Source organism: Lepisosteus oculatus, chromosome 8, assembly GCF_040954835.1.
Source record: "Lepisosteus oculatus isolate fLepOcu1 chromosome 8, fLepOcu1.hap2, whole genome shotgun sequence".
NCBI lineage: Eukaryota > Metazoa > Chordata > Actinopteri > Semionotiformes > Lepisosteidae > Lepisosteus > Lepisosteus oculatus.
The window spans coordinates 4,442,375-4,467,128 of record NC_090703.1 but is presented as its reverse complement, the minus strand read 5'-3'; the positions used below and the strand labels follow the sequence as shown (position 1 = coordinate 4,467,128).

Here is a 24,754-nt window from a genome sequence, read left to right as displayed (position 1 = left end):
GCGGTAGCATTTTTAGCGTTATTTCCTAAGATTTGTATGACACACTCCTTCTGAAGCACTGAAAATAATTACCTGGGGAAGATTACAGCTCTTGTGTAACTATTTAATTAGCAGGTTTTCTTTTTTTAGTCTAGCATAGCAAGCTTCCATTTCATTTCTCTCCCTGATACATCATTGTGTCAACTCTGTAACATGAATACATGAACTATTAATCTTCCCAAGATCTGTCAACAAAGCATATTTGTATAAGTGTGTAAAATGAGCTTTTGGAAGATGCTTTTGATGTCTTTTGAATGTGGAGTACCTCCTAGTCCAGGCATGTACAGTACCTGGGTGTTTCACCATGCCCCACTAATTTTAGTCTTAAATATGAGCTGTGGTACTGAGAGGTATAGTGGTGTCTGCCCTCATCATGTGGTGCTAAGCTGGCCCTGTATCAGGTAGATGTAAAGCTTGGGAGGTTGTGTCTGACAGAAAGTAGGAGAACTTAGGCATTCATTTTAAGCAATGGCTGCAAAAAGCTTGCCTTTCATGAAGAAAAAGAAAACATTCATTTGCACTGCACGTTCTGCAGCTCAACTGGAAAAGGGCTGTCGGAGATGATAATGATCCAGCCTGGCTTAGCCTCCATTCTCTGGGCATGTGTTGTTTCAGTGGGAGGAGGGCCCCCTGACAGGATGCTGTGGTTCTGTGACCTGAGGAAATTATGATGTTGGGTTAGAGTACACTATCTGTTTGGCGCTGGCAGACTGTTGTTTTTGGATGGGCCTTCAACGAGAATAAAATTCTACTTTTTGTTTCTTTTGCCTTATTGTTGTAGATGTTGCTGAAGTCCGTGTAGTCCTCTGTACAGCTCTGAATTTATTCCTCTTTGGAATGAAATGACATTTGTTTTGGATCCTTGCACATTTTCTGTATTGATTTGGAAGCTGGGAAGGGATTTCTGGACTGTGCCCCGTTGAATTAATGTTTTAACAGCTATGCCCTTTTCACCGTTAGAAATATTGCTTGAGGCACTTTACATTCTTTGCACTGTATTTCCTGTAATGTATTCTGGGAGACTGTAGTAATTATCCACTGCTCTCTGTGAGTTAGAACTGTGCCAGGTTAAAATGAACACGCCTTGGAACTCTCTGAAATGTGTTTTGGTATTCCTCATTGGCACATAACTGGTTATTAACACGAAATCCAAATAGCTATTAAAAGCCAAATAAAAATATATGTTTTTTTCCGGAACTTCCAGGACAAATATAATTAAACATAGTTAAGAAAAAAAACCCCACAAAATTAAGAATTCCATCTGACCTTTTGTACAAGCATTTGCTTATGATTCTTTTAATTACGCATCCAAGATGCAAACGGATTTTTAGGAAGATAAAGTTTGCTTTTAAAACTCATTACATTGATACATTGTTCCACTGTTAAAATTCGCTTGCAAGCTACAACATCAGTTTTCTTTCTGATTAGGACACAGTAACCATATTTGTATGGTGGGTATATTAGAGATGCACAGCTTCATTCTAAGCCTCTTTCATATAATACTAGTTTTGATCCTAATGCTAGGTTAGGGGGTGTTACAAATCACAGCATTACTGCTTAACGCATCAATATTTTCCAGTGATTATCTTAGACGTTTATTATTATTCATGTGTCATTTTTACCTGAAGTGGAAGTATTTTTATCCTTTATTAAAATAGAGAGTCATGATATTTTCATCCCTGGTTCCCGATGAGTTAAGAAAAAAACTCCTGCTAGAAAGTGTTGATCTTCTTACAAGATGTTTGGTGTTTTCCAAATAGTGAATAAGTGATGGCTCTGCAGATGAATTAATATTTTGCATGAATGAATCATAGCAATACTGCAGCAGAATGGAAGATTCCTTTTGATCACTGATTTACTTGAAAAATATTTGCCAGGGGAAAATGTACAAGGGCACAAATGCGATGTTTATATTTCAAGTGTATGTTTCCTCAGATTATACAGTAGTCATGTTTCTGTTTGGAAGGTGACCTGTAAAAGTTTTTTTATGATCTACATGTGTAGAGTGTACTTTTTATTTCAGAATATTTACAGTCTAAGGGACTGAAAGTTTAGTTCCCCAGACAGAAGTCATTCAGCTCTGAAATAGTATGGACACAAAAGTAAACAGTGACTTATTTGATCTACATTTTCATACACCCAGCTATAAATGTTTACTGTAGCAAATGTCTGAACCTCATTGTAAATCTCTCTGCCACTACAGGAAGTGGGAGGCTTTTGGAGGAGATACTGAATACCCAGGGATTACAATCTGCACGGGGAAGGAGTGTTACCATGGCAACAGGAGGCAGCTATACAGAGAGAAACAGGTAAAAAAATGTTCATATCACGGGTTGGGACTGACGGGATATTGGGATTTCTGATTTTTTATTGCTTGGTGATATGGTTGTTTATTCTATCATGGAGGAAGAGTTAAAAACTTCCAGAATGCTGAATGTGAATCAGAAACGGTGAAGTTCTCTGAAGTGTATCACCAGTCTCTTCGCTGTTTATTTATTTTTTATTCTGGGTCTTGCTGTCTACAATATCTGGAAGACATAAACTGCAGTAACCCAACATCCTGTTCGGTCAGTCTGTCCCTGCGGATTTCTGGGACCACAACCAGAATCTGCTCTTCACCCTCCATGCTTTGACCAGCTCACCAAAGACACCAGCTCACAGTATTCTTGTCTAAGATTAAGGGGTCCTGATTTACTGGTCATTGGCTATGCCTTTTTTGTTTTGTTTTTTTTAATTATTTTGCTCAGTTGGTGTCTTTGACTTTAGCATTGAGGGAGCTCATTGGATCAAAGTCTATTAATAAAGGACGTTGCAGCACAGAGGAAAATAGGTTGCGTCCAGGACGGATGGTTATTTTTTATGTTGTTTGAGCTATGTCTCTCCCTGTGCTGGTTACATAATAAGCTTAGCTTTAATTAGACAGACACTAGAGGCTGTCAGCGGACATGAACCAGTCTGGGAAGACTTTTTGGATTTCATGATGTAAGCTTTCAGCCCTGCAATCTAAATAATTCGGAAAACTTTTTAGGAAAATGTGAACGTGGGGATTCCATTTTCAAAGATATAAAACCATATGTGCCTTACTAAGAGCAGAAATGCGACTTCCATGGGACTGCTTTGTGCATTTTTAATTGTCTCCCTCTGCTCTCCCTGCTGAAACAGCCGTGAGCAGACTGCAGCTGTGCTGATGAACTTCAGCAGGTCAGACCTAAACACCCTGTTTCTAATACTACTTGCGTACTTGCCCAGTGTTTGTGTGAAGGCTTATCAAAAACACGAGCTGTGAGAATCTCATCTAGCAGTACCCTGAACGTCTTGAAGAGAAACTTAAAATGGGTAGCGGAAAACGGCTCATACTGCAGCCCACTTTGGCAGTGTGACATAAAGAATATAGTCTTTGGCTTTTTGTTGACCTTACTAATAATAACAGTACTTTGGACATCAGTTTAAAAGGAATTATGTGTGACCCACTATTAGGTTCACGCTTCATTTCAGTCTTAGGTTAAATATAGGTTAAAGCTGTTCCTATTTTTCAAACAGCAATCTGACATGTTTGTTTTTTTTAGCTAAGTTTTTCCTGAAAACTTTGCCACAAAGGGTTAAGGTTTTCAGAACTTTTTATTCCGCTGTCAAAAAGGGAAAAAAAAAAAAGAAAGATCAGAACGGAGAGGCTAGATCACAAGGCCATTCTGATAGCCTCTTATCTCCATGGCAACTGCAACGGCATTTATCAGTTCCTTATGAGAGTAGGTAAAGTAAATCTGCATGCACATGGCAGGGATCCAACATTTCAAATGAAAGAGCACTTTGAACCGCTGCCAAGTTTAGAAGGAGCAGAACTGTCAGGACTGCTTAATGCTGCCAGTTTGTACTTGGCAGGCTTTTCATTTCCCAGAATGCATTCGCTTGGCAGTCGCCCAAGTGCTTAGCGGAAGCTAAAAATTAACCCCTGCGATTGACTGCGGCGAGCTGAAAATTTTCCACATGGATAGTGTCACAAACGAGCAGGGGGAAGAGGCAACACAATGGGAATGGGACAGGGTGGGGGCATCGAGTCAGAGAATAAAAAAAACATTCACATTTTCCCATGGCTTGGTTAGATGGAGGCAGCGTGATTGGGCTTTCTTTGTTTGTGTAGCCAGGTTATAAAGAGAAAGGAGAATTCCGTTCAGCTTTCTGAGCTGAAGTACATGTATATATGAACCCTTCCCAGTGTCAAACAGCAGTTACTATTGCGAGTGTCCATGTAGCATTTTATACAGTATAGGGTATATGTAGTACAGATGCAAAACAATACACAGTGATTGATTTTTGTACTATTCTTATTCCTGTATTTGAAATGGGGAATGTTTTATTATCATAAGAGGCTTAACAAAGGCTGAGTTTGCAAAGATCCCTTGCTGTCTCAGTGACCTAAAGATTTTAATGAGATTTGTATTTAGACTTATTATTTATTGTTTTTATGTGAAATAGCTGCTTAGCCAGTGAATAGAGGGATCTATTATTAGTGTTAGGATAATTGGCACAAACATATATTTTTTTTTTCAATCTGTACTGAGATCAAGGGCGTCTGCTTCATTTTCCCGGACTAGTCACAAGCTTCAAGTACAAATAGACTGAAAATTGTCTGCAGCTCCAGCAGCTGGAACAAGCTCAGGAAAGCTGTCTGGCACTAATTCCAAAGAAAGGATGTGTTTTCAAGCCAGAACTGTTGATATGAGATTTTCTTCCTTTCTTAACTGTACCACACGCTCAATATTTTTTACTAATCTTTGTCCCTTGCTCTCAAATTTCATTGTTACATTTTGACGTCTGGAGCAAGTTTAAGGCCCTTTTCTTGTCTTTATCTAACCTTGTGTGGAAGGCCTTTTGAAATTTAAATTGGAAGTGTTGGATATCACATTTGTGCAGTGAATGAACACTTACATTTTTACTTGTAAGCCATCAGCTATCATGTTGGGCTGTGAGGTGATGTATAAAATAAATAATGAAAGGCATTAACATACTGTAAGTCTGCTTTTACGTATGTTTTAGCAAAGCAAGTGATGAATAAATAATAAAAAGCCTTAAATGACCTTACATGGAGATTGTGGAACACCTTCAAATGATGTATAACGTCTTTTAGTGAAGTTTTATGTCTAGTTTTAATTAGAAGTTTAGTTTATATGTCCCCTGTGTTCTTTGGGAACTCGTGTAACACGTTTTACTAAATCTCCTAAAGATTCATTAACACTAAAAGATATGATGAGCAATGCCATAGTAGCGTGCTTCTCTTCACAGTTTCTGTGCGCAGAGCAGAGGGGAAAAAAGGCAAAAGGCTTTTGTTGAAAAGATCTCTAGCCATACTTGGTTTCTTTTGCTTCAGCAGCATACACTCTGTTTATGTGGTATGCAGTAAGTGCAATAAATAATCTTCCTTTCTCTTTGTCCTGTCCTTTAGTTTTTTTCCACCTCTCCCTTACAGTTGTATAACAGGGGAAAGTTTTGTTCCATTTCCCAAGTGTTATTCATCAGTGGCAGAGGCCAGGAGAAGGGGCTACTCTTGGCTGTGCATTTAGGTAAACAGTCAGTGAGTCAGGGAATCCAGCATGTCTGAACGAACCTAATGTTTGGCAGATTTTAAGCTAGCGTCTGCAGTCACGAAAACACATGGAGACAGCCCGTGGGACAGATCCATTTCTTCTGTGAGGATGCAGGAAGAGAGGGAGGCTGTGTTCATAATAAAAAGCTTGTTTACTACAATTGACGCTTGAAAAAATATATAAAGCATGCACGTCACTGAGAGCAAAGATGCTGGTCGAAACAAATGTGTTGGAACTTTTCTGAACAGCTGCAAAATAAGGGCTTTTCACTGGGTTAAATCTCATTCCTTTTGCCCGAATTGTAATGAATCATTGAACTGTACTGCTGCTTTCATTTTTCTCTGTAGATAAAAAAGTCGATTCTGTCCACAGGCTCCTAGGTGAAACGCTTTGAAGAACAGGGTTGACGTGCCTCTTTGCTTGAAGCACACAGAAGGTTTTCTAAAATGTGTTGTTCAGCTGAGCTCGAGTAGAAGTGTTCGTTAACCAGTTTCGTCTCTCCCGTTATAATGTAGGCCTGCGAAGCTAATTGCTTTCGAAACATCGTTTTGTGTTGTGGATGATTGAGTTTTTGAACACGTTTTACACGAGCCAGTGAACCGGTTTAGGGGTATCAAACAACGCGTAACATTTATTCGTTTCTTGTTTTTCGTCCGAGAGCACTTTTCTCGACACAGCGCGGACGTGTGACAGAATGTGTCCGGATTTAGCAGACAGCTGTCCGGCCGAGAACAGAGCCCGACCCGCGGGTGACGGCCTGTCCTCCGGCCACGGTACATTGTTATTGCCAATACCCGACTTCTTGGAAATGCGCACTCTCGATGCCAAAGAAGTCAAACGTGGGAGCCTTCGTCACCAGTCTCGCTTTCCCTCTAAACCTCTCGGGAGTCTGAACTTGAATTAAAACTTTGGTTAATCTGTTTGCTGTATACTGGTACAAGAGTTTGCCTATCCCTTCTTAAACTAAACGTGAACCGAGACCGTACTTGGTGCGAGGTTTTTTTAAAATCCGCTTTATAGCAGCCGAGGCACCTCGAGGTGCTACAGCGCATGCAAAACTCTCATTTCACAGTACGTGTGAAGGGTTTGGATGAATGTGTTAATATTCTGCTGCAGTGCTTGCAGCTACAGTGCATTTGCTTAAACGTTCTCACTTTGATTTATGGATCAACATCGACGTAAACTTGCAATCACTTAACTTGTTATAGTACATTTATTAGTAACAAGACACCTCTTTTTACCAGGTTATTTTCTCAGAAATCTTCATACCTAGAACGCATGTTATAGCGTTCCTATACCATAATAAAGGTGTGTGGATTTATGCAATATGCAGTCTGTTATTTTTCGACAATAGTCGTATACGATTTCATTTAGGAAGTGTTACACAGGTCAGATACTGCTGAGCGCAGATCTCGCTAAGCATGCATTCCTAAAAGCCTATACATGTGGACGTCTGTTTGCATTTAAGATTAAGGTCATTAATAAAGCTTTCGTATAAACCGCTGTGTTATATATAGGTAATATGTTTTTCAAAGGACGTCGGTAGCGATGCATGGAAAAATCATTCAGCACAGTCCAGTCGTGCTTCTGTGCAACATGCAGGCGGCTCTGTTTATTCCAAAGAGATCTGAAATACAATCTCGGTGACGTCAGCGTCTAGCAGCTAGACAGATTGCTTTTGCCCGGGGAACATCTGCTTTGGCTACAGCGGGCTCTAAGAACAAGATCGAGGGGGACGAACGACAAAACGGGCTGTTTTTATTCTAACCTGCTTGCTCGTGGAGGTGTACACCAGCCCTACATACGGCGAGCATGCAAACACATATGCGTGTAGGTCGAGAGAAACAGCACATTCAGACAACGATGCCGGCCTCGCAAAAGAAAGTAAATGATAAAAGTTCACCTTCCCTTTTTCCGGAGCCCGTAGTAGTACAGTAATATTGCTGATGTAAGCAAAATAGAACTTGTATTTCTTTGTGCACGCCTTATTGCGAATGCCACTCTACCATTCAGGAGAACGGTAACATTTTGAAGCTACAATGCGATATTAATGCCTTTCTCTGGGAGCTTGCCGGGAATTAAGAGAGGGCAATGCTGCACATAGCAGACTGTCAGCAGTGCCCCGTTTTTAAACCTGATCGATTTCTGTGCAGTAAAGCCATTTACAACGCGGAGGGGAGGGGTTGGAGCATGCGCCGTCGGAGAGCAACAAGTGGCATGTCAGTTTGTGAGAGGAACTGCGGAGCGTGGTGCTGACGTCACGGCCCCAGCCAGGTGGCATTCCAAGTGGAGAGAGAGCGTAGAGTCACAATCAGAATTCAAAATCAGAATTTCGAGTCAGAATGTGAGGCGCGCGTGTTGTAAATGTGAAACCTGCAAGCTCAGAACCCCAGTCACACACATTTCACACGGTACCGGAGATCAAGAGAGGGAAGAGCGGTTGTGTGCACACAGCGGGGCCGAAAAGGAGGATTTCCCGAGAAAGCAACACGGACTGAGACTTGCAGCAGCAGCGGCAGCAACAACAACAACAAAAAAAAAAAGGGGAGCGAAACGGGCAATCAACATGTCTTCTGCACAAGTCTCATCTTCCAGGAGACAGTCGTGCTACCTCTGCGATTTGCCCCGCATGCCGTGGGCTATGATTTGGGATTTTACCGAGCCAGTCTGCAGGGGATGCGTGAACTACGAAGGCGCCGATCGGATCGAGTTTGTGATCGAGACCGCCCGCCAGCTGAAGCGCGCTCATGGCTTCCAGGACGGGAGATCCCCCGGACCGCCGCCGCCGCCGACCGTGAAAGCCCAGGCGGCTCTGTCGTCCAAGGAGACGGTGCAGCTGAACCATGTGGACGGCTCGTCTAAACAGCCGCAAGCAGGGCTGGATCGCTACTCGCTGAACGCCGAGAGACCCCGTTTTGACTATCCGGCCATTGGCGCCCACGCTGGCAGGCTCCCGAACGGCCTGAGCGGTCCAAACGGCTTCCCGAAACCGGACGATGGTCCCCCGGAGCTCAACAGGCAGAGCCCCAACTCTCGCAGGAATCACGGAATGGTGGCCGTCCCCGGCCAGATGAACGTGCCTCCCAATCTTCTCCCCCAGACCCTGCTGAATGGCCCATCTGCGGCTGCGGCCATCGCCCCGCATGGGCTGGCGAGCCGACCGCCGCCGCCTCCCACCAGCCTGGGACCTGCCCTGGCCATGGCCACCCAGTCCATGTCCGACGTGGGGAAGAGACCGGGCTCCGTGTCCAGCACGGACCAGGAGAGGGACCTGAAGGAGAAGCAGCGGAGCGCAGAAGCCCTGGCGGAGCTCAGCGAGAGCTTGAGGAATCGGTCCGAGGACTGGGCGAACAAGCCCAAGATCGTGAGGGAGACTTTAATCACGCTGTCGAACTGCACCCCCTTCGACGTGAGGTTCAAGAAGGACCACTCGCTGGTAGGTAGGGTGTTCGCTTTTGACGCCGTTTCCAAGCCAGGAATGGACTACGAGTTGAAAATATTCATCGAGTACCCCAGTGGATCTGGTAACGTGTTTTCCAGCGCGTCGGGAGTGGCTAAACAGATGTACCAGGACTGCATGAAAGATTTTGGTCGGGGACTTTCTTCCGGCTTCAAGTACCTGGAGTACGAGAAGAAACACGGCTCGGGGGACTGGCGGCTTCTGGGCGACCTGCTGCCGGAGTCGGTCCGCTTCTTCAAGGAGGCGCTGGGCTCCGAGATGCTGCCGCAGCCCTACATCGACGCCAGCTGCCCCCTGCTGCCCACGGCCCTGGTCAGCCTGCAGCGCTCCGGGCCGGCCGCCAGCGCGCCCCGGGCCGGCATGCGCAAGAGGAAGGCGTCCCCGGAGCCCGACTCCGCCGACGGGGCGCTCAAGCTGTCGGAGGAGCAGCAGCGGCAGCAGTGGATGGCGAGCCAGAGCGAGGCGCTGAAGCTGACCATGACGGCCGGGGGGTTCGGCGCCGCGCACGGGGGACCCCCGCCCCTGGGACCCGGCCACCCCGCGCATTCCAACCGGACCACCCCCCCCGAGAGCGCCCCCCAGAACGGGCAGTCGCCGATGGCGGCGCTGATGTCGGTGGCGGACACCCTGGGCAATGCCCACTCTCCGAAGGACGGGAGCTCGGTCCACTCCACGACGTCCGCCAGGCACAACAGCAGCAGCCCGGTCTCTCCAGCCTCCATACCCGGCCAGCGGCGCCTGGCGTCGCGCAATGGGGACATGAACCTTGCCGGGGCGCCCCCACCCCCCAGCAGCCACCCTGGCATGGATCAAGTCCACCCTCAAAACATTCCGGACTCGCCCATGGCCAACAGCGGCCCGCTGTGCTGCACCATTTGTCACGAACGATTGGAAGATACGCACTTCGTCCAGTGCCCCTCGGTCCCTAACCACAAGTTCTGCTTCCCCTGCTCTCGGGAAAGCATCAAGGCACAGGGGGCAACGGGCGAGGTGTATTGCCCGAGCGGAGAGAAGTGTCCCCTGGTGGGTTCAAACGTGCCTTGGGCGTTTATGCAAGGGGAGATAGCAACCATCTTGGCTGGGGACGTCAAAGTGAAAAAAGAGAGAGACCCTTAGAAATTCTGAAGAAGAAATGAGATATATATATATACACGTTGTGAATATTGCAAACGGACAAAATTAGTCTTATGTACAGACATTATTTTCGTCGTATGTTTCTATATTTTGAAACAGAAGGTATGTACACTTCATTTGAAGGATGAAGCTGTTTTGTTAAACAGAAGTTATTGACTGGTTACTGCATAACTGTTTTTATTTCGGTGGCAGTGCGTTGGCTAGGTCCAGAGTTAAAGCACTTGGCAATTACTGCTGCTAACGTTTTAGTTTTTAATTTTTTTTGTTTGTTTTGTAAAATCATGCACTTCTCTAGATTACCAAGGCCAGTGTCTACACTTACAAAGTGCAAACGAATTGTTGAAATATGTTTATGAAGCCCTGGTCTCAGTCTCACTTTGTTGTTTGCAGAGGTAAGGGGGTATTTTGATTTTTGTTCCTTCTTTTTTGTTTTGTAATATTTACTAGGGCAATGTCTCATTTTTACCTTGTGTTTTTTTTTTTAAACTACCTGTTTTGATTTTCATATTTTTCTTGTTTTCGCTCCTCTTTTGCTTTATCGATGCACGGATGCTTAAAAGTAGAGCAAAATGCTGTACATGAACATGCTCTGTTTGTTTATCCATTTCTGTAGTAACAGAAGACTGTAACGTGCCTTGGAGCTGAGTAAATTGTAATAAATTCAATTGATATTAACACTTGGTGAGTGGTTGGTTTGTTCAGCACGTGCATTACCTAATGTGGTGCACCAGGTAAGCAGTGTTCAGCACAGTGGATAGCATGTTAACAGAATTGTGTCAAAAGTCTTGGCAAAAAGCCTGAATGCACAGTCAGTATTAAGGAGTTACTGTTATGGGCTTTTCTTCCCACTCACCTATGCTAACAATCTTGCCATTAAGTTCATTTAAAGTTAAAGAAATAACTAAAACGCCTGGTGTTTACGAAGCCCAGATGAAGATCTACATTTTCAGTAGCCCAAAACATGCCAGGGAAGGAATCCAGTCCTGTCCTAGTGATTGTATCTATTTGAAATACATCTGTATTTTCCACATAATCAGACTCCAGACTGTTCTTTTTTATTTTCATTCTCTGTAAGCAGGTCTGTGTTTTCTCAAGGTGAGGTGTTGAGATGTGAATTCTTCTGGACAGGGCAGAATATTAAAGACAGAACCAGTCCAGTGAGAGAGTGGTTCTTAAGCTATTTGGGCAACTTTAAAGTCAACACTAACACTTTTTGTATAAGCTAGTAATGTAACTCAGGAGGTTTAAACTTTTTAGTGCAGAATCTTGATTTTGTTTAGTTAGCACATGTAGATGTTTTTAGATAACAAAGAGACTACTAAAATAAATAGATTGAGAGTGAAGGTGTGACTTGCTTTTCAGTCAATTCTGTGATATTTTTAATCTATAAAAGTTTTATAAGATGGCCATTTTAGATAAATTAAAGATAAAGTGTAACAGTAGGTTGTTGTGGATCAGTGCAAACACCTGCAGTGATAGGTGTTAAGTAATCAGGCTGGTGACACAAGCTGATTCCTTTCAGACTTATCATTATCGAGTGATATGTTCTGCATGTATAGCTGATCATTACCCTTTTAGTGGCTAATTAGAATTTTCCTGATTCTCCTCTGTGGTGTTATTACTTGTGAAAACAAATAGACATAGTAATGTTATTACCACTATATTGTAAACAGTTTAATGGCAACATTTCATACAGCTGAGTTTTTTATCTTTTTACCCGTAGTCGCTGCCCAAGGTGAACGCTGGAGATAGGAAAAGTTTTAAAGATGACAGAATTATTAACGATCCTCAATTTTTTATTATGTGGAAGGGGTGTTCTTGAAGAAAATGGCACCTGTATGTCTTTTTAAATGTTTAATCTGTGGCTTTAAATGCAAGATCAGAAATGGAACTTTCTAAAATGCCAAAAGTTGTTTCAAAAGTCACCTGCCTGTCACAGTTCACTGAGTTCAACTGAAAGCTCTTAGGCAACTTTGCTCTAAACAGAAAACTATTTCCGTTGACATTTGTTTACATGGAAAAGCATAATGTTTAACTTGAGAGATAAACTCAGTTTCTGCAGGAAGGCAAGTGGAAAATTGCTTCCAATGGATATAAGCTATGAAAATAGTTTAAAAGCCATTTTATATACTGTTAAATATTATGTAAAACTTTAATGTTGTCAATGTCTGCCTTCTATTTAAATATACAAAACATTTAAACAATGTTATCAAATATAAATATAATTTCATTTCAGTTGGGAAAATATGTACACTGTATTCTTCTAGTCTTTTAAAGATTTGTAATGCTTTTGGCTGTCATTATGTCTTTTTTTTTACCAGTTTAGGTTGATCCTTACTTAGGATAAACATAGTTACTTAATTACAAGCCCTTAATGCTGGTATGGGTATACACATCTTAATCAATATGTATCTGGTGGTATATTGATTAGGAGAGACTAATTGAAATAGTTTTTTCTTTCTGTTTCATGGTGGTATCAATTTTAATGTTCCAAACAGTTTAGGAGTGAAACAATATCCTTCCTTTTCACAATTCTTACCAGCTAGATCATTGAACTTGTACTATAGATCTTTACTGCTAAAAGTTCAGCTATGTCTGTTTTAATGTTTTAATGCAGATTGTCAGATTATTTAGTATGGAAAACAAACTAGGAAACGTTTTTGAAAGGAAGGATGTTTAGCAGTGTTTTTCTGAGCTGCTCCTTCTGCTGTCACAGGGAATAGTGTCTGACTTACAGGAGGAAAGAAAGGTGGCATCAAAATACTTTCAGGTCTTAGATACATTTTATTTGGTCTATTAATTAAATGAGGATTTAATAAATAGGGATTTGCTTAGTCTTCACACTATATTACTTTTTTAAGGTCTCTTAAATGGTTTTCGCGCTCGCCGGGAGTCTTCAAAACAGTGACAAATGTCAACGTTCCGATTCATTTTGTGTGTGAAATATACATTCTGAACAACTATAATGTAGCCATCAAAAAGTCATAGAAATTTTAAAATGCAGCACTATGCATAACATGCATATAAGGTTAGGCAAAAGCCACTGAGTTTTGACCTCACAGTGGACAGCAAGAATAACTCTAGGGTGCAAGAGACATTGTGAACAAAACATTTGCCTTGTACTCTGAATCTTTTGTATTGTATCCTTTTTCCGTTCTTGGTTGCCTGTTCTATCTTAATCGTTCCGTAATCATATAGGAGTTTAATAAATCTGTGATTATGTGATGTTAGCATTTGCACCCTGAGTTGAATGAAGTTTCATTTCAAGCTGAATGTTTTTTATCCCCTCCCATGCCTTGATCTTCGTGTACAGCTTGAGCTTACTTCTGAAAGCACAGCCAGGAAAAGCATGATGGGACAGCTTAGGGACTTTCCTAGCATGTGGACGTAGATGGAATTAACTGCAGTTGACTGATTACTCGACTAGACAGTCATGTGACACAGCCTCCTTTCTACTGGCTGCCTCACAGAGGAGATTGTGATTGGCACATGTAACATGGCTGTTGCTGTAAGTCACACCAACAATCCTGTACTGTCATCAAGCTCCTGCAGGGCCTGAAAGATGAATGGCTGCATACAATTTCTGCTTTGTTCGAGTAATTGCCAAGTGTATTTGCATAGCAGTGTGCATGGGAAACGGATTTGTTGCTTGAGGCTATGAAGTCAGGAGTTACCGATAGACATAAGGTGGCTGATTCAGAATTAGCCATGTGTGAATCTTAAAAGGCGGTTAAGACAAAGGTAAATGTACACCTCCTGGAGAGAAAAAAAATGTCTGGTTTTAAAGGCAAGTGAGTTAGTGCTGCACAGTAAGAGACTATTGGTGATCCGGACTGGTAGGAAAATGACAGGTTGTTCCTGCCAGCTTACAAGTGCAGCACTTCAGTTTCCTTCCAGACTCGGTTTAGCAAAACAACATTTTACAACTTTACAGGCAAAGAATTATATTTTTATATTGAGAGTTCCCCCCCCCCCCAGGGAATATAAAATAAGGACAGAGGGTTCTGTTATCAGAAGTTATGTGCTTCTGCCCTTCAGTGAGATTTAAATATTTGTTTTGCTCTTTCTAATGCACGTACAGTGAAATTACAGTGAAGCTCGATCTTTTTGTGTGTGAAGGTAAACAGAAGTTAAAACTTTGAGGAAAATTTTGAGGACATTGAGAAATTGACATTTTCCCCAAGGAGGCTACACGACCATGCTCCCTAGTTCCTCAGTTTTTATGATAGACATTGAGGGGAAGAACATCTAAAATAAGAACTGTGCTTTTACATACTGTCTAGGCTTTACCCTAACCCTAATTACCCCCATTGGGGGATCACGGTAATACACAGAGGTACGAATCACAGCCCTTACCTCCTTAGGCATGCCTCTGGGTCACAGCATCAGCTTATTTAAGATAAAAGGGAAGACACTTTGTGTGCCGGAAAGTTATATTACTGCCGTGTGAAAATAACACTGTGATAATGGGTGCTGCTGAGGCTGGAGGTGTCTGCGTGATTATCGCGGAGACAGAGAAAGCCTTATCCTCGGAGGCTTCAGGCTGAGGAAGACTGATTCTGCTGTGACTTTATTTTTAGCTGCTCCAGATTCTGGCAGCTGCCCTGTCCCTGATTTAAAGTAGGCTTTCGTAGCCGTTGGGATGTGAGCGGAATACTATGCAGTCAAAGAAATTGATTATGCGGCAAGAATGAGGTGGGGGAAGTAACGGTGGCCAGGGTGGCCGAGTGTTGGATTTCAGAGATGGGCTCTGCTAAATTGGCACATAGATGAAATGACTGACACTCCCAAGCTATTTTGCGTTTTCTGAAGTGCTCTATATAAGGAGGGCATGCTGCGCTGTATTGAGAGGCCGGCTTCATTTTCTGTTTTTGCTGCTTAGAGCATATCTGAGCTTCCAGGGTCTTGCTTATTTATATTTCCTTCTTCAGAAAATGAACACGGTGACCCGTCAAATCATGGAATCTAAAGAAAATAAATACAGAACCGCTGCATCAAGGTGTCTGATTAAAGAATTTCACATTCCTTTAGGTGAAGGGGGAGAGCGTTTAATTGCCACTGACAAAATCATTTCTAATGTGTAAGTTAAAAAATATTTTTGTAATGTTTTTAATTCTGAATAAATCAATACACAAAATGAGCTACATTTTTATTTGAACAATGTTTTGGACGTGAAAATGTCTGAAATGATATTGTTAAAGTACAAAATAACTGCTTTACTTACTGGTAGCATGGTCTTTTGTGGCTGCTTTGATTAGAGGTGGCTTAATTTATCTTTCAAATGTATGTATTAGTGAAGGTGCCCTTGACTGTCAAAACAATCACTTAGGTTATAGAGATACAGACAGAGGCTGCAGACTGAATACAAAAGAGAAAGAGACGAGCAGAAGCTCTGGAATAATAAAAGAGCATGCACTGTACCAGCATTATGTTGGAGTGCTCACTGTTTATTGGGGAATACTGGTTTTGCATGGTAAAACAATCTGCCACTGTTAAGAAACAGAAGTAGTGAAAAGACTGCAACCTGAGACAGTCAATATGCCATAATCAAATACATTTTATTAAAATGTTATACCTGAAGAGCTGCCATTTCTGTTCCTTCAGATATAGTAATTTATCTAGTTCATCTCACATCAAAGATGAGTTTTCTTTGCTAGCACTGTTGGCATCGTTTTCTGAATAACGTATTGGTTTATATTGACAAGTTGGAATTTAGTCTGAGTGTGTGCTGTAAAGTCCGCTGTCAACGAAAAGGAAAATAAGTAAAGGGTGAACTAACGGCATTGGGAAATTGCATTCATTTGATTTTTACATATACCCAGTGCTTACGAAACATTGTGGAATTCAGCAAAGCTAATTATGATAAAACTGAGAGATGTCTGTGAGGGTGTGCAAATCTATTATGCTTTGGAAATGCTCTAGCCATAATAACTGTGGGCAGCAAAACTGTCTGGATGTGTTGATGGAAAATTTTCCATCCATGCTAATACAATGGTGTGAATGTTATCTTACATGGCTGCGGTGTAAGTGCTGTAGGAAAATGCACATTGTGTCATCTGGGGCTGGGTGTTCTCTATACTGCTTGGAACGCTTCAAGCCAGTTAAAATACAAGGCATTTTCTGCTGTATCATATACCATCGGGGGGAATCTAATCTAGGAAGGAGTGACCTGTTCCCTAAGGAGTCCTGTATGGGAAATAGGACTTGTTTCAGAGCAAATTACTTCAGCTCTGCTTTGTTTCCAAAACCGGGGAAACTTAAAAAAAATATTAACTGCAGCCATATCTGCTGATTCAGATGGCTTCCAGGTTTACCCACATGTAAGAAGGTCTCTCTGCCGGTGTACAATTAATCTTGCTTTCTAAAAGGGTCACAAACCTCCTTGAGGATGAGAATGGGGTTTCGTTTGATGACCATCTGCTAAAATCACTCGCTGTTCTGTGGAACAAAATGGGGCAGATCTTGATAAAAAGGAGCTAACCCCAAAATAATTTTAGCTTTTGACCTTCAAGTGACTTTTGTGGGGTGATTTGCTAAAAGAAAACATTTTTGCACCTACTTTAATTCAGTTTTACATTCATGCTTATATTTAAAAATGAAACATTCCAGAGCATGCAATGTTTCTTACCTTGGCAAAAATGGGAACATGTAAAGTTACAGTGGAGAATACAATAGTTATCGTATTGATAGTTTTAATTGTTCCCCTTTTCCGAATGATATAACAAATGGGCAGATTCTGTTTGCGATCTGTATTTAAGTTATCTGATATGGCCGATTTTCTAACCAGAATCTCAGCAAAGACTGGTTCCAGGACCTATCTCACTGTGAATGCCATTAAGCCACCCTCACCCCCTGCCTCAGGAGAGAATGAACGGAGAAGTTTTCCATCGGATAAAAATACAGGCTATAAATCCTGCGACTCCAAAGGTTACACTGCAGTACTACTTCTCACTGTTGCTATTGGTAACCAGGCTCTCACAAAACACCATTTATTCAGGAATGCGAGGATACAAGAGCTTACAAAAAGGCAGTGGAGGATTAACTCCTTCAGTGCTCTGTTTTTTTCAGCACTGCGCTTTTGAATGACAGAATCTGCTTTTGCTTCGGTTCCAGAAATGTTACCTTGTAAAACAATAAAGCTGAAAGTGAATTAATTAAAGAATGTTAAAATTAAGTTTAAAACAAAAGGAGTTATGGGAGGATACTCCATCTGAAGTAGACATTCAATGGAGTTTTCAACATGGAATTAACCTTGTTTCTAAAAGGATGCTTTATTCCTTTCTGTCACATATAAAGAACAGTTATACAGTTATTTGGCTTAGTGAAAGTTCCCTTTCTTAAGGGTGATGTCAGAATCGTTGCTGAGATTGAGTTGGCATTAATATATTTTTTAAACTTAAATGCAGAAGTCTTGGGAGAGCATCTGCCTAGATATTAATTGGCTCTACATAATATAAAGTATAAATTTAAATTAGAAGGAAAAGGAATGTAAATTGATTCTTTTAAAGGTTTGTATATTCTCTGTATTTCAAGTTCACTTTTTCACTTCCTCTTAGATATAGAATTGCCTGAATGTAAGGCAAGTGATGGCAAAAAGTTTTTGTCTGGTTTTCGTTTTTTTACAAACTTAATGGTTGGAGTGGGCTAAAAACCATTTTTTTCCATGCATTTTTTACATAAATATATTTTAATATCTTATTTTCAGATGAGTTAGGTGTCATGTTCCTCCCAAGCTTAAAAATGGTATTAGTTTCTCTCTGTCTTTTGAGACATGCTGAAAATTCCATAGGGTTTGCTTATTCGATTTTGGCTACACAATAGCGTTTTGTAAATCCTCTTGTGATGAGCGGGTGTTATTATCTTTGCTGTTTGTTCTTCATCTGGGTCAGACTTTTGGTTCTGTAATAAAAGCCTCCTAACAGAAAGCGGATCTGCCGTCTGTGACATGCTGCTGCAGTGCTCGTTGAGGAAGGAAAGGGTTATTCCATTTTGTTTTCACTCGCTCCTGCTCAAAGCAGAGCCATTTACAGACAATGATGTCAGCAGTATCTTTCATTGCCTGCGGCCCCTTGACTGATAATGTATGCAATCTAAAACATTCCTTTCTGGCAAATAAGCTGCTCAGGCCTTCAGGCGTGTACTTCCTGGCCTTTCTGCAGAAAAAACACTAAGAAAATGGATTTAAAAAAAAATCTTTCTGTTCTTTCCCCCCTCCCCCCGTTCCCAAAAACTTAAACAGGAAAGGGTTGGAACATTTTTTTTTGTACTCAGTCCTTACCAGACGTTTATTCATTTTAAACATTTTTTAAATGACATTTTAAAGAATGCAGCTAACGGAGAGCAGTGCTAGGAATGATTTATTCCCATTTTTCTGTGTGCTTTTGCTTATATAAACTGACGATATTTTAGACTTTTTCAACTGACTTATGCTTATCTCTGCAGTTCTATAAATGGTGTACAGTAGATAGTTGCTAAAACAACAAACTATTTTTGCTGTTTGTAAATTTAGAACTCCTAAAAGTAATATGATGGGATTACATTTTTTATAATTCATTATTATTTGCTTATTATACCATCAATTTATATCAGGGCAAAACCATGTTTTGTTGGTAGCAGTAGGATTTTTCATGGTCTAACACATAGTCACCACAATTTCATTATTGTGGGTGGAATAAAACCAAATGAATCTGGATTAAAAATGTACAAAAATGAATACTTTCAAACAAATATATTTAGACAACTGGGAATCACCACATAGATTGTAACTGTACTGAAAATAATGTAGTCAATTTTTATTAGAATGTTTTCTTAATACAAAAAATTCTGAATGCATCTTAATGGATTCACAGTAATACTGTTCAATTCATATATTCATTTGCTACAGACACTCCCCTCTGTTTGGTAAAATGTATTATTGCTATAACCGAAATGATTGTCTCAGAGAATTAATCTACAATATAAATATGTCTCTAGTTTTTGTGTTCATGAAAGATCTGAGAAATATTTATTATTCACAAAATATTTATGAAATATTTTCCCAGATCAGCTGCTTTGGTTATTCTTTTTAAATCATAAAATCTAAAATTTTAGAGCTCAATTTTTATTTTCCTTAAGATGTATTTCAGCATGTGAGAACAGGCATCTTTTAGGTGAGTTATCTCCAATAGGTGGTGTTGTATCCATGGTAAGTGAAATTTTTTAATCTCTTTAGAATTTCTACTTTACTGAACAAATAAAAAACCTTTGACACAAGGAAATTATATATGTAATGCATTTATGTATTTTAATTGGTAGTTACCTTTAATGCACTTCTCTTTTAGCTATAACGAGAACCACTGCCTTAATTGGGGTCAGGAATCTGCTTTGCATTCCAGTACAGACAGCCTGTGGAGAAAGCTGCTATTCTAAGCTTTGAGTCTTTTCCTATAGAAATCCAGGGCTATTATTCTGTGGAAAGTTGTTAAGGTTGGAACTGAAGAGCCTAGGCTTTAAGAAGCAAGGCAGTGGCTCTTTTTAAGGAGATTTAAGAAAATGCAGTGGGACAACACTGAGCGATGCAGAATTGATAGCAAAAGGAACACAGCAGGGCTGTTGTGCTGAAGACTGTTTATCCTGCTTTTGACTGTGTGCAGCCACAGACATTCCCATTGAGGGCTGCACTATTGTGTGCCTGGGTTGACTTTCCATCTTTTTATGACAGCAAATTGGTTACTTTTCTCCCTTCTTAAAGTGTGAAGTTAGATTATGTCATTGTAGCTGTGACATTGTCTGCCCTCTCTCTCTTCTTTGGACGTGACTTTACACTTGCTGATAGCAGATGGACTTTACAATGAGAGGAGACGGAGTACCCTTGAAAAAAAGTACTAATACATCTGTGTGGCTTGTTAAGGATTTGAATGTATTGTTAGTAAAATAAAGTAGATATAGTAGAAAGAAGATAAGCCTTCTTTTTCCAGTTGTTTTTCCTTGTTTGGGCTCTTTACTTATCACGGAACAACCTAAATAAAAGCTAATGTTTGTGGTTCAACCACTTGGATATTGTGCAGGCGCCGTTTATGCTTCCAAAGAGACATTGAGCTCGATACCGTATAGCTGTACTGCTAAGACTTGCCTGGAGTTCCCATCAAGGCGATTTTCTCTCATGTGGTGTGAAATGAAGATATTTAGGTGCTCTTATCAGTATATTTAAGTATTTCTAGACTGAAACATTTTCTTGTGTGGGTTTAGAGAACCTAAATAGGACATCACACCTGTTGAGATATACTGTAGCTGTGAGACCTAAAGTGAGACATGATACATCTATCTGGTTAGGACAGGCTTACACCATGCTGTGTCATTTATAAACCGTATACTGTAAGTGACTCGAGAATATGCTCCTGTAGCCAACCAGTGCACCTCCTGTAGAGCTTGGTTTATTTTTACAGTTGGCCATCATTCTTTCCAGTCAGTCGAAAAGGGCAAAGCTTCTAAAATGATCAGAATCAGGTCTTTGGGGAGCTAACTGTTGGGTTTATTTTATAGGCACTCTCATTTAACTGAAAATAAAAAGTAACACGGTATTCGTTTCAGTAACTAAGGAAAGGATTGCAACTGCAACGTATTTCTGCCCAATGCGTCAAGTATTGCGGGATCGGCAGCTTTGTATATCCGTGTCGTACCCCAGAAATAGTGTGGAACAAATAATTTGGAACAAACGGAACTAGTGGGGTCAAAAACTCGTTTTAAAAAGGTCCTCTATTATGAGAGGGATTCCAGGGAATACAGAGTTAATGTTGAGCTCCGCAGTGCTTGGCCAGTGCAGGGGAGGAATGTAGCCCTTTCATTCTTGGAGTTGTTTACATGAACTGCTGGCAGCCATTTTGGACCGAAGCGCTGCAGCCGCGTCCCCGGCGATGGAGCCGAGAGCCGAGAGCCGGCTTTGGCGCTGGGGTTTCCACAGGAGCTGTGCTCGGAAGGGCTGACTTCTGGCTTTCTGCTCCCTGTCCCCACCAGCCCCCAGCTGCCTCTCTTTCTCGAGGCAAGATGGAATTAAAGTCTGCACTTCTCTCATTTTTCCGTTTGTTCCTTTTTTACATTTTTTTTTCTTAATTAAAAATTGGGCTACACCGCCACCCCAGGCCCCCCTTCCAGGACTCCATCTCTGCCTCTCTGAGCCAATTAATCTTTGATGAGGAAACCGCATGTGACGGGAAGTAAGAATAACTAAAGGCTAAGTCAATATCGGGGCATTCTTTGTCTGTGCCCTGGACTGGAGCCCAGCTCAGCATTACACACACGCTAGGCAAAAATCGTTAGCGTAACAGCCACTGTGTTTCTTTTTTGACAGACAATCTCCCTCTCCACTCTTTCCAGCAAGAATGAAACGCTGAGTCATCGTTGCTTGACAAATGAGTGTAGGGATGACTCTGACCTGCCTTCATGTCATTAATGGGGGGAGGCTGTATGAATCTCCCATTATGTGTGCAATGGTAGGAAAGAGGAAACAGCTTGGTTTGACTTTTCAAGTGCTTTCAAATTAGCATTCCCAAGGACGCTGAGCTGTTTCTCCTGACTGCTCCCTGGCTGGCACCTAGGACTTTCCACACCTCTCAGACGCGCTTTCTCACTGTTTGGTGCTGGATTTCAGTAAACATTTAAAGTTGGAATTCTTCGCTACAGAATTAACAGAATAGCATTTCCTCCGACTCCTTTGTTCTTTGAGGAGTGGGGGGGGATTCCTTTGTCTCGTTTAGCTTTACTTCCAAAATTTATTCGAGAATTCCCAACATTATTTTAAGGGATGAAGTGGCAATTTCAAACTGTGATTTCCAAGAGTGCTTCTGCATGGAAATGTAATTATGCTGCACGACTCATTTTAATTAACTCTTTCTCCTCACATCCCACAGTTTCCTCTTTATGGATGGAACAGATAGGATTTCGCTTTATTGTCTTAGGATTCAGCACTGTATCTTATGAATGTATGGAAGATGGTTCGATAGAGTAAAAGGCAGCAAGTTAAGCTATACATAATACATTCAGTTTTAATTGTTTTTATTGCTTTTCATGGTTGCTCATGCCAAGTGGTCAGTAAAATCAAAGCATTATTTTTCTCTGTTTTGCATAAATTTATATATGAATGTAAGTTTTATAAATGCAGGCTTTTATTTTGGAGTGTGCACTGAACAGGATATACTGCACCGCCTTTAGCTTGTCCAGTATATAGTGTACGTTTAGCACATGATTAATTAAAATACCTCACAGTGGCATCAGAATGGAAGAGCTATTAGGATAACTTCCTAGTTAAATGGACAGATATTGTACATGCATGTTCCTAATTTTGGTGGTTCAAAAGTTTACACATAAAATAGAACTGATAAATTATTTTAATTTAGTAGAGGTTTCATACCATCTACATCTGCTATTTGGTTCACAGAAAAGGGAATAATTGATTTTACTCCTTGAGTTTTGGTTACTGTCGTCCTATGTGGTCCGAGGACCACGCTCATGGCCTGCTGGACAAAGTGCCAGAAGCCTTTGTGCCGCAACACTTGTCTCTATAGGAGTTCTTGGACCCTGTAATCCTAGAATGGACCCAATTCACACAGTAACAGTCTGCAAAATACAGTTGATGTGTCTTGCAGCATCATGCTCCAGAGCGTGATATTCAGGACACAGAATAGTATGACACTCTTTTCAGATGAACAACATTCTTTGTCAGAAGTTGAATATGTACTGTATAGATATATTATTGGAGCCATGTCTAGATGAGCCAAGAGGTTAATGGAAAGCAGTGGGGAGAAACTGAAGTGATCTCTCACCCTCTTTCTGTTCGTCTGTATTAGCAACATTAGAGCACTGTAGGTTTGCTGTCAGTGTGCAGCTACTTTGTTATTTTATATTTTGAATTTCAAAGAAGACACAAAAATAAAGCATATATTCCTTATGTGGAATGGCTGGACAAAAACAAAGTTGCAGGTCACTGTGCATATCCTCCAGATAGGACCTGTAGCCTGAACGCACACGCATGGGGTGACATCCCTGCAGTTTTCTAATGTACTTTTCAGCTAGCCTCCATCAAAAGGAGAGACATTCCCATCAAACAAGGACAATATTTGTGTTATGGATGTGAATAATGTTTTTTGGTATCTATTTGATGGATTTTTGTGTCTCTGAACAGCTATGAGTCACATTATTATATGTTGTGTCCTTTTTTGCTTGATCTCTTCTATAAGCCAAATTTCTGTTTTTGTCCTTTTGCTTGCTTGTCTATATATCTGTCATTCATTCAGTCAATCAATCATTCAGCTATCTAGGAGACAACTGACCTTAAGGAAAAAGTACTATTTATGTACTGCATTACACATTTTCATACTTTTTACAAGATGGAAGAAACCACTTGTGTTATTGAAACTGCAGAGTTCCCAAGATATTTGGAGAAGTACTATCTTTACCTGTGAATGCTCATCTCTTCGACTCAGGTTTCACAGCCAACGTTTATTTCTTATCAGAGTGACAAGGGAAAAGGAGAGAAAATAGTTTAGGCCACTCTGGTGAAACATGTAGCCAGCTTATCTTGAAACCCATGGTAGAGGTCCACTATGGGACAATGACTAGCAATATATGGAGAAGGTAAATTCCCATACACTGTTTTCTCCAGAGTTTGCTTATATGCTCTGGTTGCACATCCACAGGTTGTTTCCAGTTTTAGTGAATAATATACCTCTCCAGATAGGTGTCATTTCTAAAGGGTTCCTGGGAATAGCAGCAGTCCTAGATGGCCACTATATAAGCTGTAGCTGGAAATACTGTAAAAGACAGGAAGACATTTAAAGTCTTAGTTATATCCATTGCTCAAGCCTGTTTCCATTGACATTGAGAGCGAGTTCAAAACGCTTCGACTTTCTGAGTACAGCACCTAGCAGTAGTTTGACTACATTAATAATAATAATAACAACAGTTGCTTACATACTACAACTGTGGTTACTGAGCTTTTGATTAATCTGCGAGAAATGGATACAGCAGAACTTTCTCAAGCTAACAGGACTAAGGATAGGCTCCACTCAGCAGCTTTGCAACGTGGTGACTTCAGTGATTTTGATGGCAGTACTGAAATCAACTCCTTGTTGGAGGTTATAAACCTTAGTATTACTTTTGACAATGTGTTGCTTTTTGAAACATGATAGAAATGTTACAAGGGTATCTTTCTTTCACATGTGTAGAACAGTGCTTGGGGAAGACCCTTTCTCTGCCTGCCTGATGCTGAAATGTTGATATATCTCGATTTGATGAAGAATTCAGTACTGAAGTGCCTTACTAACTGGGGGTATCATCTAAGGTCCTGAAGAGGTTTCAGTATGTCCAGGTGTCTGGAGTTCTTGTGTGCTTTCTAAACAGACGCTGCATCAGCACATACAGTACATATCGCCTGTAAGTACCGACTCCCTGTGAAATTCCAAGTGGACATTCCAAGGTTCTCCCGCTCACATGCGAGGCACTGAGTGTTCTCGCTCCAGGTTATTTGAAAGATTTATTGCATGGGAACAGTTGAGTTTTTAATCTG

At 41.0% G+C, this 24,754-nt stretch overlaps 2 protein-coding genes across 7 annotated transcripts in view; both read left to right on the top strand.

The window, feature by feature from the left end:
- The window catches only part of kiaa0586 (KIAA0586 ortholog), a 175,393-nt gene that overhangs the window by 22,719 nt on the left and 127,920 nt on the right, over positions 1-24,754 (top strand). For all 6 annotated transcript variants that reach the window (XM_069193031.1, XM_015350114.2, XM_069193029.1 and 3 more), the window contains one exon: positions 2,243-2,348. In XM_069193031.1, the coding sequence (XP_069049132.1) occupies positions 2,243-2,348 (106 nt within the window). The remainder of the gene's footprint in view (positions 1-2,242; positions 2,349-24,754) is intronic.
- Positions 7,279-10,890, top strand: irf2bpl (interferon regulatory factor 2 binding protein-like). Its single transcript, XM_015350453.2, has one exon. The coding sequence runs from the start codon at positions 8,188-8,190 to the stop codon at positions 10,195-10,197; it is 2,010 nt and encodes a 669-aa protein (XP_015205939.1). The 5' UTR covers positions 7,279-8,187; the 3' UTR covers positions 10,198-10,890.